At 56.9% G+C, this 14,392-nt stretch overlaps 1 protein-coding gene across 1 annotated transcript in view; it reads left to right on the forward strand.

Moving 5' to 3' along the window:
• Positions 1–313: 313 nt before the first annotated feature.
• The window catches only part of SPTBN5 (spectrin beta, non-erythrocytic 5), a gene marked incomplete at its 5' end in the record, with an annotated part of 46,333 nt that continues 32,254 nt past the window's right edge, over positions 314–14,392 (forward strand). Inside the window, 26 exon segments of the mRNA XM_081228265.1 lie at positions 314–395; positions 515–579; positions 1,036–1,065; positions 1,067–1,115; positions 1,118–1,158; positions 1,418–1,585; positions 3,860–3,976; positions 6,064–6,221; positions 6,757–6,788; positions 6,791–6,949; positions 6,952–6,983; positions 7,834–7,905; positions 7,909–8,465; positions 9,842–9,949; positions 9,951–9,978; positions 10,092–10,172; positions 10,176–10,324; positions 10,582–10,735; positions 10,824–10,914; positions 10,917–11,023; positions 11,102–11,311; positions 12,640–12,657; positions 12,661–12,772; positions 13,535–13,653; positions 13,742–13,898; positions 13,901–13,941. Of these exon segments, the coding sequence (XP_081084391.1) occupies positions 314–395; positions 515–579; positions 1,036–1,065; positions 1,067–1,115; positions 1,118–1,158; positions 1,418–1,585; positions 3,860–3,976; positions 6,064–6,221; positions 6,757–6,788; positions 6,791–6,949; positions 6,952–6,983; positions 7,834–7,905; positions 7,909–8,465; positions 9,842–9,949; positions 9,951–9,978; positions 10,092–10,172; positions 10,176–10,324; positions 10,582–10,735; positions 10,824–10,914; positions 10,917–11,023; positions 11,102–11,311; positions 12,640–12,657; positions 12,661–12,772; positions 13,535–13,653; positions 13,742–13,898; positions 13,901–13,941 (2,937 nt within the window).

A 14,392-nucleotide genomic window follows, 5' to 3' on the forward strand; every position in this document is an offset into this window, starting at 1 on the left:
TCCGAGTCTGTGGTGTGTCTGTGGTGCGTCCCCCAGGAGAGGATGCGAGGGCCATGGCCCAGCGGGCTCGCTCCCATCCCCGCCCCTGTGGGTGCTCACGGAGAGGCTCTGCAGGGGTGCAGAAGGGCAGCCCCAGCCTGCCGGAAGTGGGTGCAGAAGCTCTGACCAGAGGCTCTGCCCTGTGGCACCTTGTACCTGGACTGCAGTGCCCCCATGGTGCTCCCACCTGGAGCCGACTGGAGACCATCCCATGGGCCTCTGCGTCTTGGGAGCCAGGACCCCCACCTGATGCTGAAGGCATTTGCAACGGGGGATGATGAAGGAGGAAACCCTGGAGCAACTGATCTGGAGCATTCCTGAGCCGCCCCCTCGGTCTGGGCCGTGCCCTGCGGCAGGTGGGAGAACAATGCCGGCTGTGTGCTGTTACCCCTGCCCTGCTGGCCCAAGAGGAGGGCCATGGTGCGGCCCCAGCTCCAGGCTCGGCCTCTCCTGATGTCTCTCCCTCCCCGCCCAGCCCCTCCTATCTGCCATCTCCGACCATCCAGCCAGGTCTCCTCCCAGGGCCTGCACATCACCAAGGTAAGTAGTTTCCCGTTTTCCTTCCACCTGCCCTTTTCGTCCCAAAGAGCAGCAGCCAAACGCTGTGGCCCAGGAGAAACCTCTGGCAGCAGGAGTTCTAGAAGAAGAATTTAGAAAGTGGGATGGGACAAAAGGGGCCCTGGGCCATTCAAGTTCAGGACACCAGCCAGAAGGATCAGACCTTACCTGGCTAGGTTCCAAGCTGCAACCACCCACCAAATGTGGGACTGTCTGGCATGGAGGGGCCCCCACTCCCAGGGAGTCATCAGTATCCACAGTCCTCCCCCAACCTCCATGCCCCCAACGTCCCCAGCTTAGGGAAATGTCCAGTGGCCCCTCATCCCCAGAGAGCTCCAGGCCTGATGGCTGGTCAGCCCCACAAGCCCCAGAAGTTCCTTGGGGCTACAGGCACGTGAAGCAGGAGGCCAGGGGCAGAGCCCTGGACCGCTCTCCCAGTCCAGTCCCACCACGGACTCTGCGTATGAGGATGGGCCACATTCGCAAGCTGCAGGCACAGCACATGCAGATGCAGGAGAAGACTTCACCAAGTGGATCAACAATATCTTCCAGCACGGCCAGGTGAGTGTAGCTGGGCATGCCCCACAGCCCATCTCTACTGTCTCCCCAGCTCCCTGGCCAGTGGACCCTGGGGGACCGACTATGAGGTCATCTGGCTGAGGCTACTTCTTTCGACCCCGAAGCACAGCTGAGGCCAATGCTCCTTCCTCAAGGCAGATGCTCTGGGCTGCATAGCCCAGGTCCAGGAATGGGGCAGACAGGTGAGGTTAGGCTGACCCTGTGCCTTCCCCATCCTCTCCCATGCCTGCTCCATGCCCAGGTGGGCATCAAGATTCAGAACCTGTACACAGAGCTGGATGATGGCACCCACCTGCTGTGGCTGCTGGAACTCATCTCGGGGGATGTCCTGCCACCCCCCAACTGGGGCCACATGCGCATACACTTCCTAGAGAACAGCAACCGAGCTCTGGTCTTCCTCAGGGCCAAGGTGGGCACTGGGGAGAGGGCTTCTGAGCATGGTGCTGGGGTGGGCAGTGGGGACAGACTGGATGACTAGATCATCTTTCCTGGGCTGCCCACAGGGCAGAGCAGAGGATCTGGAGCCGGGATCCAGGAGGAGCAACTGCAATACAGAGGTCCAGGAAGCAAAGCCCTTCCTTGCACAGTTCTCCCAGTTTAGAGAACACCCACTGGCTGAAGTGGAACAGCCATCATCCCCAGTGGGTGGAAATGGAATATGCCATTGACTGTAATGAGAGATTGTGGAGTCTAAGCTGAAAGATTCAGTGCACTGTTAACCTCTTTTCATAAGTAAGGAAATTATTTACCAGGCAGACCCACAGTCAACTGGCCAGCAGATCCTGGATAGGGGGCCCTAGGGGTGAGGGAAGGTCAGACACAGGGGAAGAGCCTCGGACACTGAGCCAGGCAGTGGAGGGAGGAGATGCAGGGCTACCTTGGAGAAGCTGGACCAGACAGCAGGGAGGGACCTAAGCAAACAGGAGGGACCCTGAGAGAAAGGGACAGGCCAAAGAAATAGTCTCTAAAAGGAGACAGGAGCTCCAGGGACACAGAGGGACCCTCACGGCCAGTGTCAGGGGGCTGTGCAGGGGTCATTTATATTGAGAAGCAGGAATTGGGAGGCCCAAGGGCTCCTGGCCTCAGGTACTAAAGCACGAGGTGGCTGCCCCTGGAGGCTAAGAAGTCACAGGTGGGACTGTCTGGGCTGAGCCTAAGTCCTGGAATGGAGGTCACAGCCAGCCCCTCTGCGAGCCTGGCCTGCTGAAGGGAGGCCAGGAAGGTGAGAAGCCAAAGCAACAGACAGGAGCACTGCGGTCCCTGGGTGCACAGAAGAGCAGAAAGCTGGCCTGTGAGCCAGCCACCTCCTCTTGGGAACCTGGGGAGGGTGCAAGCCCCACAGCCCTTGTCAGAGGCTATGCAGCTCCCCTCAAGCTTAGAGACACAGCATGTCACTGATACATAACCTATGAAGGTGACAGCCTTGTCTCCACCATATATATGAGGCAGCTATGGTCAAACTTTGGCCCCCAGCACACAGTTAATAAGTAGCAGAATGTGGGGTGCACTCATTTCTGGAGCCCTTGCCCTGTGCTGGGTACTGCATGTTACAAAGCCCAGACCTGAGCATAGGGGCCCTACGGTTTCAGGGGAGACAGTTTATTTGAACCCAGATCAGCAATATGCTGGTAAATGTTTAACAATCAGCTATCTGGGCTGGGGAGTTGAGGGGAAGGGGGCAGATAAAATCCCTGGTTTGTAGCATTTGCTGATTTCTGAGGCCTTCATACCCCTACCATGACGTCACTAAACACAAAATCGGGAAGATTTTTTAAAAGGTGGCCAGGGTAGGCCTCATTGAGAGAGTAGCATTTGAGTAAAGACTTAAAGGAAGAGAAGGAAATAGCCATGGAACTCTCTGGGGGAATAATATTTTCAGACAACAGGGATAGCCAGTACAAAAGCCCCAAGGACTGAGCTTAGAATCTCAGGGAACTGCAAGAATCCCATGGGTCTTAGAGACATGGGGTCTGAAAGAGGAGGATGGAGCCAGGGGGTGAAGGGGCCCAAGCCACATGCGACTTTCATGTTTATTCTGTTCCTTTCTCTCCTTGATTCAACCCTTCCTGTCCAAGTGGCAAAATCTAGGTCAGCAGGTTCTCCACTTCAGTGCACATAAGAACCACTGAGGTGTTCGTCCAAATACAAATCCCTGGGCCCTGGTCCAAGAGAGTCTGATTGGGTGGAGCTTGGGAATCTGAATGTTTAACAGGAGATGGAACACTGATGAAGAAGGCTGAGATTCAAATGTGAGCCAGGGACCCAAGCACTCACTGGGAGATCCCCAGATGCCCTGGGTGGTGGAGGCAGACAGTCGATGCTGTCTATTGAGCTCATACACTGACTTTTACGACTCTTCATTTCAACCTCCGTAGCTGAACCACTGATCCTGGCCCGGGTTTACCTGTAGCCCATGTGTGGGGAGTCCTCCTGCTCCTGTGGTCCAGCCCAGCTCACCATGTTGGGACTTTACCTAAGGGGGCTTGGGACCAAAGCTGCAACCAGTTAGAAAGGCTTTACTTGCCTGGCCTTGTGCCTGCCTGCTTCTCCCCTGGGGATCTCCTAGGGCAGGACAGACTCCAGAACCCTCCCATCCAGCAGCCAGCCCCCTGGACATTTGGTTACTATGAGTCTTCTCTGGTATATGGGCTTTGCAGCTGAGCCCAGTCAACTTTGCCCACAGGTGCCAGCACCCCTCATTGAGCCAGAGAACATCGTGGATGGAGACCAGATGCTCATCCTGGGACTCATCTGGGTCATCATTCTGTGTTTCCAGATTTCCCACATCTCCCTGGACAGGGTATGTCTCAGCCCCCAGTGCCCAGCCCTGGCCTCACCTCAGGGCCCTGGGGACAGAGTAGTTGTACCCAACTGTTAGGATCCCCACAACGTATCCTTGGCATCCACACAACTACTATTCACTCTTCAACCATGGGCAAAGAAGTCAGAATGTCAGAGAGACTGTAATATACTGAAGTGAGAACTAGATTCACAGGCTTCAAGCCTGATCTGGGACGAGTCATTCACTAGTGAGGGGTTCAAGGTATGTGCCCACCACCCATCTTTCACCCCCAATTTGTTACAGGGCGTTGAAATCCTGTAATTTTCATTACCCCTTAATGTATTGTTGGGGGAAATTAAACATATAGAAGGAGCCCCAGCCCTGGAGGTTTCCAAATCCCCAGGATCCTGAAAACCAAAGAGATGGTCCCCCATCTTCCTCCATTCTACCTCTTGTTTTCCCACAGCTGGATCAGAAAGAGTAAACACATTAAGTCCTTATATTTATCAATTTTCATAGTTTCATGGTTTCTAAAACCCCATCTAAAACTTGATTCTAGTAGGTTAGGAAAGCAAACCTGGAGAATGAAATCCTAATGAAAAGAAGCCAGAGATTTGGCTCAAATCCAGGAGCATCCTTTACACTCATGAGGGGACTGTGAGCCCCAGGAGAGCAGGGGCCTTGCCTGGCTACATCCCCAGAGCCTAGCATGTATGTGGCGAATGGATGGATGGATGAATTTCTAACTGACCTCAAGCCCTTCCAGGAAGCCACACTCCCCTCCCCCGCCCCCAAGGCCAGTTCCAGGTGCCCCTGCCACCCTTTCCCTTGGGAGCAGCAAGTCCACATCATCCCCTGACCGGCCAACAACCAACCAACCGGCTCTCTTGTCCGCCGCCAGCGCAGGCTCTGCTCCCTGCAAAACTCAGACATGTCTGGCACCAGGCTGACCTCACACCCGCACGTGCTCACCCCAGAATCTCTCCTGGTTCATGTCTGCTAGCCTAGCCCAGCCACTCAGGAGACCTGGACCTGGCCTGGCTGTGGCAGAGCCCAGCTCCAGGCCCTGAAGCTCTTTCCCCCTCCCCTCCCCTGCGCTGCTGCTCACTTGTCCTTCCTACCCAAGCTCCGGGGCCCAAAGGGCAGGGAAGGAAATGCAGCCTGCTGTGCTTTAACATTCTGAGTTTATAAACAGGAGTTGGTAGAGGGGAGAAAAGGAGAGGAAGAGTCAAGGGAAAAGGAGATGGGGACTCTGGGGTGTGAGGGGCGAGGGAGGGAGTGGATGGAAGGGGAGGACCACTGAGGGCCGGACAGGGACGAGGAATGGAAGGCAGGGAAAGAGGTGGAGCCAGGAAGAAGGGAAAGGAGCACCGAGTGGAAGAGGGATGGGGCCGGGAGTGGGGGCAGGTGGAAGCCGAGAGTAGCAGAATAAAGGAAATTATCCAGGAGACTGAAACCAGTTATAGATGGTCATTTCCCAGTCTGAAGAAGCCATCACATGAGGCATTGTGGGGGCAGACAGGTGGGCTCCGCATGTCAGAGATGGGCTCTGTCAGATGTTTCTGGATCAAGAGAGACCCTTCCCTATCAGCTGGGGAACCCAGGGCAACTTCCTGACCTCTCTTACTGCACCTCATATGCCATCCTTAGAATGTAAATACTAATAGCGCCTACCTCTGAGGGCTGTGCTGGGTGGAGAGCCACGTGTGCAGGCCGGTGGCTGGTTGGCAGAAAACCCGTGTTGACCAGGAGCCGGTCTAATGAAGCCCAGACTCAATTCTGTGCATCCCAGGGTAGGTTAGCACAGTGCCTGGCCCATCAGAAAGGCTGGAGAAAAGGGACTTACTGCTGCTGTTGTCACCAATTGCGACTCAAAGCCAGCTGCTCAGAGGTGACAGATTTCAAGCACTCCACTTCTTTGTAAGGACAATCTTTCTCTCGCACCCCCATTCCCTCCCCAGCACGAGTGAAAGCGAGTACAGTCAGATGCTCCAGGTGGGAGGGCAGGATCACAGCATGCCCAGCCTGCCTCTCCCATGGCTTGCGGGCTCTGCTGCCCCACCCCACCTGTCCCTGCATGGTGACCCGCTGCCCTGTCCTTCCAGGAGGAGTTTGGGGCCAGCACAGCCCTGCTGTCTGCCAAGGAGGCTCTGCTGCTCTGGTGCCAGTGGAAGATGGCCGGCTACGCCAACACCAACATCACTGACTTCTCCCGCAGCTGGAGTGATGGGCTCGGCTTCAGTGCCCTCATCCACACCCACAGGTGTGCATGAGGGAGGGGACCCAGCGCCTCTGGACCCTGGCCTGAGGCAGCCCTTGGCTTCCTTCTGGGAGGCCTCTACCTGCTGAGCCAACTGCTCCAGGACTTGGGTCCTCAACCCACCCATTCTCCCATGTCCCTCTGGCCCCTGCGCTGGGCACAGAGATAAAGACAGCTAACAGCTGAGGCCCCGGTCTGTGATACCCCTACCCCCTTCCGTGGAATTGGCCAGGTTTGCCTTTGACCCTGCCTTCCTCCACTCTCTGTGCCCCTGATTCTCTTTTCTTTCCTCTCCCTGGCAAGCACCTGACCTTTTGGAGCTTCCTCCCCTACCCAGGAGCCTGACCCCTGAGCAAAATTCATCCTCCCCTCTCTGAGCCCTATTCCTTCAGCCAGGGTCTCAGATAATCATCAGGGGAAAACTAATGCACTGCAAGGTATGAATGACCAATAGGAGCTGGTTTGCCTTTTTAACAAGTCCACTTAAAGCCAAGCAGTCACTGACTCTGGTAAAGAGCCCTGCCTGCTCTCTGCCCAGGCCAGATCTGCTTCACTACGGCTCCCTGCGTCCCAACGCCCACTGCACCACCTCCACTGTGCTTTCCATGTGGCTGAGCAGGAGCTGGGCATCGCTCAGCTGCTGGACCCCGAGGACGTGGTGGCCCTACAGCCCGATGAGCGCTCCATCATGACTTACGTCTCCTTCTTCTGCCACCACCTCTCCCACCTGCACCAGGGCAGACTGTCCAGAGGAGACTCGCGAAGGTTGGTAACAAAGGGAAGGTGGCATCGAGGAGAGGTGGGGTGAACATGGGCTCCGGAGTCAGACACACCCGAGTTTGAAGGCTGTCTCTGCCCCTTCCTCGCTGTGTGGCCTTGGCTGTGGCACCTACCTTTACTGCACTCCACCTGTAAAATGGAGATGATGATTCCTGGGCAATAGATAATTAATTCTGGGTAATAGAAGGCTGCTATGAGTGTGCAAGGGAGCATAAGCACAGTGCCTGGCACACAGGAAAGCCAGGTGGGTGATGCCCCTTTCTGCCCCTCCCCCTCCCCCTCTGCTCTTAGGTTGCTAAGCTCCTAATGGGATTAAAAGGCTCAGAGAGCTGGGCTCTGCAAGGACAAGCGCAGCGCAGCTCTGCTGGGCTGAGTCCATGTTTCTGGGGGCTCTCTTACCCTCTGGGCACAATGGCAGAGGCTGAGGCTTGGGAGGCCTGTTCTCAGGGTTGGTGTCTCAGCTGGGCATGGGGGAGATGATCCAGGCCAAGGGCTCTGAGCTGCTTTAGGGGTGGGGCGGCCTCAGGGAGGGGAAAGAAGGCTCAGAAAAAGAACAGCCCCCCCAGAGTTGAGGCCAAATGGAGTAAAATAAGGTAGAGGAAGACCGAAGGGGGTCCCATACTCCCAGGTCTGAGTGTAGAATGGCGGCAGACCTGCTTCTCTGGGGGCTGGGAGGAGCCCCACTTTAGTGTGTCCTCAGCTGAGGACAGGAGCTACTGCCCACTTGGGCAAGCCTGGCTGGCACTCAGCACCCAAAAGGGGAGGGCCTCCAGAGCCTGGATTCCAGGGCCTGCTCCCAGGTGCCGCCCTGACCCTTTCCCGTGCCCTCTGCCAGATCCTGCTTCAGCTCCAGGAGACAGAGGCGCTGCAGACCCAGTGTGAGCAGCTGGTGACCGACCTCCTGTGGTGAATCACGGAGAAGCCGGTGCAGCTGGAGGCCCGGGATTTCCCAGACACCCTGCCAGGCATGTGCCAGCTGCTGGTGGCCTTTGCCTCCTTCCACACCCAGGAGAAGCCACCGAGGCTGCAGCAGCGAAGGGCCGTGGAGGCACTGCTCTTCCGGCTGCAGATGGCACTCCGAGCCCAGAATCGCAGGCACCTCCTGCCGCACGAGGGCCTGGGCCCTGCAGAGCTGTCCCCGAGCTGGGCAGGCCTGGAGCAGGCAGAGGCCTCATGGAGCCAGGCCCTACAGCAGAGGTTCCTGCAACTAGAGAGGTTGGAAACCCTGGGCCGGTGCTGCCAGCATAAGGCGGCCCTCCAGGAGAGCTTTCTAACAGACACAGAGCAGGTGCTGGACTGGGCCGCAGCCCCACCAGCCAGCCCAGCCACAGTGGAAGCGGCCGCCCAGAGGCTGCGCATGCTGGATGCCGGCATCCTGCCCCAGGAGGGGTGCTTCCAGGCCCTGGCCGAGATTGCAGACATCCTCCAGCAGGAGCACTACCATGGCTGGGCAGAGGTGGCCTGCAGGTGAGCCGCAGACACGCGAACGGTCTTCAAAATAGGCTAGGGCCTTCCTACCATGCCCGTCTTTACACAGCCCATTCCTGGACACAGAGGCAGGGATGATTTATGGGTTTGGGGCTCCCTTTAAAAAGATTTAACTCCTGGAAATTCCCTGGCAATCCATTCGTTAGGAGTCAGTGCTTTCACTGCCGGGGCTCAGGTTCGGTCCCTGGTCAGGGAACTGAGATCCTCCCAGCCGCAAGGTGTGGCCTAAATAAATAAATAAATAAAAAGAGAAAGATCTAGCTCCCACTGATATCTGAAATTCCACCATCCGTAAATGATCCCTTTTGGTAAAGCACTGTTCTTTCTAGATAGCCTCTTATTAATTCATTCACTAAACATTTATTGAGTATCTACTATGTCCCAAGTACTATTCTAGGTGTTAGAGATTTAGCAGTGAAGAGGACAAACAAAAATCCCTCCCTTCGTAGAGCTTACATACTACTAAGGAAAACAGAAAAAAATATATAGTATGTGAGATAGTGATTTTAAAAAATAATAAAGCAGAATAGGGGAATATGAGGTGCCAAGGTGGGGGGAGGGAATTATATTGGGTGGTCAGAGGAGGTTTACTTTTGAGCAAAGACCAGCAAGAAGTGAGAAGCCATACAGATATGAGGACAGACTCTACTAGTGCAGTGTCCCAAGGTGGGCACACGCATGGCATATTTGAAATACAGCACAGAAGCCAGTGTTGGCCAAGTGAACAAGTTGTAGTTGAGGTCAGGGAGGTATGGAGGCGAGAGGTGGTGGCAAAGATCATGCTGGGCCCTGCAGGGCACAGTAAAGACTTGGTTTGTACTCAGCAAAAGATAAGCAGTCATGACAGGGCTTGAGCAGAGGAGTGACACAATCTAACTTTTGTTTTACAATGATAACTCTGGATGCCATGTCAGGAATAGACTGAAAGGGCAAAGTCAGAAGGAGATAATAATCAGACCAGAGAAGCAGTGAAGGTCATGAGAAATTGGTGGGATCCTGCATATATTTTGAATCCAACAGGATCTGCACACAGATCAGATGTGGGGCATGAGAAGGTGAGTTATCAAGGTTTTGGCCAGGGCACCTGGAAGGATGGAGTTGCTATCACCTGAGATGAGGACTGGAAAGAAGGCTTGGGGGTCCGTGAAGGCCTGAACCTCCCAAGCCCTCCTTCCAGCTTCTCTGCCTGTGTCTAAAAGGCAGGGACACTGCCCCAACTGGATGGATGCTCACAGCTCCAGCCACGGTACTCAGGCTCCTCCAGGACAGCCAATCCCCACCCCGCAACTGTGGACCCCAAGGTAGCTTCCTTACCCCAGCCCAGTGGGTACCACCCTTATTCTCACATCCCCCAGGCAGTTGGAGATCACTCAGTGCTGGGAGCAGCTCCTTCCGTGGCTGCAAGGGCAGAGGAAGCAGGTGGCAGGCATGCAGGCTGTGCTGACCCTGCTGCAGGAAGTAGACTGCCTCCAAGCAGCTCAACCAGCTGCAGGTGGGCCCTGGACCAGCAGATTCCTGGGAAACACAGCAGAATGCGCCAGCCCTGACATTCACAGGGACCCAGCACTCTGGGACTTTAATGACCACTCATCTGTCCCTGGCCAGGTGCTGGCCAGCTCCACAGCCTGTGGGCAGCAGCTGGCAGAGGTAGTGGAGCTGCTTCAGGGGCATGACCTGCTGGAGGCCTAGATCTCGGCTCATGGCGCCCACATGAGTCATCCTGCCCACCAGACAATGGAGCTGGATTCTTCCCTGGGCACTAGTGTGGAAGTGCTGCAGGCCAAGGCCAGGGTGCTGGCCCAGCTCCACCAGAGCCTGGTGTCTCTTGCCAGGTCCCGGTAAGAGCTCACGCAAACTCCCCTACCCTCTCCATAACTTTTCTGTAACCCAAATTACCCCCTGCCCAGCTTAAAACAGTGCTGTCTGGCAACTTCCTCTACACTGACCCTCACCCCCAAGGCCTCTGTCTCCTCTGTTGAGTCATCCAGGAAAAGGAAAACTCCTGTCTAAGGGGGAGTGTCTGGGACTGCTGGGGAACCCCCTCCCCAAGCCCCATCACTTCCCAAGCCCCTCTGTGGCCCTTGCTGTCCCTCAGGCGGGCCTTGCTGGAGCAGACCCTGCAGCGGGCAGAGCTCCTGCACAACTGTGAGGAGGAGGAAGCCTGGTTGAGGGAGCGGGGACAGCTGGTGGAGGATGCTGCCCTGGGCCCGGATCTCAGCCAGATCGCTGCGGCCCTGCAGCAACACAAGGTGCCCACTACCCTGCGCCCTGCCGGTTCCCCTCTCCCTGCCTTCCCGCCCTTCCCCTCACCCAGCTCCCTGCTCTGCTTTCTGCCAGGCCCTAGAAGCCGAGCTCCGCCGCCACCAGGCCGTGTGCACTGATCTCGTGCGGAGGGGACACGACCTGGGCACACGCGGGCCCCGATCGCGGCGGATCCCCGGGAACGGGCCGCGGCGGTGCAGGGCGCATGGCAGAAGCTCTGGGCCCGGGCGGCAGGGCGGGGCGCGCGGCTACAGGCGGCCCTGCTCATCCAGCAGGTAGCTGGGCGGCGGGTGGGCAATGGGCGGCCGGGCGGGGAGTGCGGGGTTGGCCCGTGCCCAGCCTGCCCTCCTCAGTACTTCGCCGACGTGGCGGGGGGAGCCTTGTGGCTCCGGGAGCGGCGGTCAGCGCCGGAGAGCATGTCCTTTGGGCAGGACCAGGCGGCCGCTGAGGCCCTGCTGTGGCGCCACCTGCGGCTGGAGCGCGCAGTGCGCGTCTTTGGGGCCGAGCTGCGGCGATTGGACGAGCCCGCGCCGGCGGCCGCAGCCCGGGCGTCGTCGCTCCTGGTGCGCGGGCACTGACCCGGCAGGGACCCAGACCCACGGGCCTCCGACACCAAATGCGCGTGCTGTGCCCGCTCTCCCATGGTCACACAGAGGGTGGAAATGGGAGGGCATTTGTGGCCCCTGACCTGGCCTTCCCCTGGACTTGGAGGTGCCCACCCCTCCTCAGATCATCTCCCCTGCCTACCCGCCCACAGGTAGTGGAGTCCTGTCTGCTCACGGTTGGAGGCCATCGAAGTGTAGTTTGGCGTTGCTCACTTCGCCCACCAGTTGCCAGGCACTGATCAGTTTCCTCCAGGAGTGTCCCTTTACTTTCACCACCAGGCCTAAGGTGACCCTTCAGCCTTCAGCCCTATTTGGCTCTCTCCCCTGACTTGGCCTTTTTAGGTTTGGGGTGGCCTAATCACTACATCAGACTGCTTTCTGAACCCGCCCCCCGCCCCAGTTCATTGAACCTCCAGTTTTAAAAGAAACACATACCTACCTGGTGGGTAGTTCGGTCCACCCTATGAGGGCTTGCAATTGTCTTTCAAGAAGCCATACATGTAGCTCAAGATGCGTAAATCACAGCCCTCAGACCCTGCACTCACATTTGGTCCCTCTACCCTCATCCCAAGGGAGCTCCATTTCCCAGATGCCTTCTCTCTGCCCAGCCATGTCCCATTCACCTGCACAGCTGCAGCTCAGGTCCTCGTATCTTAGGAGGGGGCCTGGTGGAGTAGTCGGTAGCTGACTGGGGTTCTGGTCCTGACCACCAGGACCAGACTAACCGGGTCTGAAAAGTCTATGGTTCTAATTTAGCCGAGGTCGAGCTATCTCTTTTCCTTTGCATTTATTCCCTGGACCACATAATTAACAATTTTTGAAAATAGATCCACAGTGTGTTAGCAGTTGTCTGGTTACCTCTACAGATGAGGTAACCAAGGTTCACAGAGGCCAAATTACTGCCCTCACAGCTGCTGGAGAGGCCTCCCAACTCCTGGTCCAGGGCTGTTTCTCCCCATCCTTCCCTGTGTGGCTATGAGGTTTAACTCCAGCACTTAGTTATATTAACGCACACTGCTTTTGGTATTGCCTTTTTCCTGTTCTGTGTGGCCTCCTTCTCCAGTCTGAGCTAATTGTTTAAATGAATGAATGGGAGGTGCCTTATCCTTCTTTTGTGTCCTCTACTGCCCAGCCAGCCCTGGCATTGATAGAGAGGTTAGTCCTAGTCTCTGGCATTTCCAGACCCTTGCTTTGCCCAATGGGGGTGGTTGATACAGGAATGCCCCCTCTCCTGGGGGTGGGGAATGACTTTGGCAACTAAGCAGAGCCTTCCCTCCTCCATACAGAGGGAGCCCCCTGAAGGCTAGAGCAGAGTTGATGGAGATGCGACTGGGAGACCTCAGGATGGGACCCAAATTTTAGCACTGCCGGGCAGCCAGTACCCCTGCCCTCTGGTCCAGATGAGCTTCATCTACAGAGGTATAAGACCAAGACCCCATGTAGGAACCTTAACAGAGCATCATAAATTTATTCTGTGTGGCTCTCAGGGGCATCTGAAGACCGAAAGGAGGAAGTTAAGAAGAGGCCATTTTGGGCTCAGCAGAAAGAAAGATGTGAAGCTGCTCGAAATTCTCAGTCTTCCCTTGTTTCCTTGCCCTTTCCAGTCTTTCTCTGTGCCTATTCCTTTTCTTCAGCCTGGCTGCCACTGCTGTGTCTTACCCTTGCCCAGGGCCAGAGGCACAGAGGGACAGAGACCAGATGCTCGTCCACCCCCATCGGGAGGGCCAGCCTGTGCTTTCCCCACCCCTCTCTGCCCCATCTCCTACCACCAGAGCCACTCTGCCTCCCCCTCTGCAAATCCTACTCCCCCAGCCAGGCCCACTGAGGCCCACCTTGTCCATGAAATCTTTCCCAACAGCCCCAGACTGTTCTGGCCATTTTTTCCCCCTAGACACCCATAGTATTTATTTCACACAATGCACATTCTGCTTATTCGTGCACAGTCCTGGGAGGTGTCCCATCAGCTCTAGGTCTGTGGGCTTGCAAGCCTGAGAAGATCATAAGGCCCTGAACAGGAAGCTCTGACCCTCGTCCTCTTCTCGCCCCCAGGGCTGCTGGCACAGGGCTGAGTAATAAATAATTCCCCACCCATCCCCACTGGCCAGCTCCTGGGTCAAGAAGAGGAGCAGGACCAGCATAGCCCTCAGAACCTGTGCTCCCACAGGGACGCACTTCACCCAGCTCCTGGGAGAGACCCTGCAGCCCCTGCACCAGACGAGCCCCGACACCTGGGAGCTGAAGGACTGGGGGTGCTGCCCAGCCAGGTGCCCATCAGCCACATCATGGAACAAGAATCCCAGGTACAACCACTGGCCCCACCCAGCCTAGCCTTCTGCTGCTTGCGGGGAGCCCCCTCCGGACATGCTGCCCTCTGTCCTGTCCGCACAGGTGGTGTCTGCCCTGAGCTCTCCAAAAGAAGGCCCAAGAAACCCAGGGGCCCCGCGTGAGGTTTCCTGCTACTCTGGCCCCCGGGGCACCCAGAAGATGGCCCTCCCAGATGAGCCTGACCCTGACTTTGACCCCAACACCATCCTCCAGACACAGGACCACTTGAGCCAGACTATGAGGGCCTGCGGACCCTGGCAGAGGTAACGCTCCTTGTTCAAGAAACGTTCCCGGAGCACCCACTGGGGGCTAGACCCTGAGCCGTGAGCCCAGGGACAGAGCAGTGACTGGACTTGCTCCCTGGCCTTGGGGAGCTTATGTCATGGCAGAGAAGATGTGAAACAAGTCATTAGACAGACGCGGGTGTGATGGGAGCGTGAGAGGGGAGCCCAGGTCAGGATGGGGAGTCAGGGAAGGCGTCACTGAGGGAAGGACTTTTAGGCAGAGACTTGAACAATGAGAAGCTGAGAGCAGGTGAGCCAGGGGGAGGGCAGGGGGAGATGGCAGGGAGGAATGTTCTAGGAAGGACCTGTGCAAAGGCAGGAAAGAGGCCCAATGGAGGAATGAGGGCCAGGGTGCCTGGAGCACAGCGGTGAGGCCCAGGAGTGGCTAGAGAGCCCGGAGAGGAGGGGGCCCAGGACCGGGGTCAGGTCC

The sequence above is a fragment of the Mesoplodon bidens genome, assembly GCF_964165515.1.
Source record: "Mesoplodon bidens genome assembly, chromosome: 3".
Lineage (NCBI taxonomy): Eukaryota > Metazoa > Chordata > Mammalia > Artiodactyla > Ziphiidae > Mesoplodon > Mesoplodon bidens.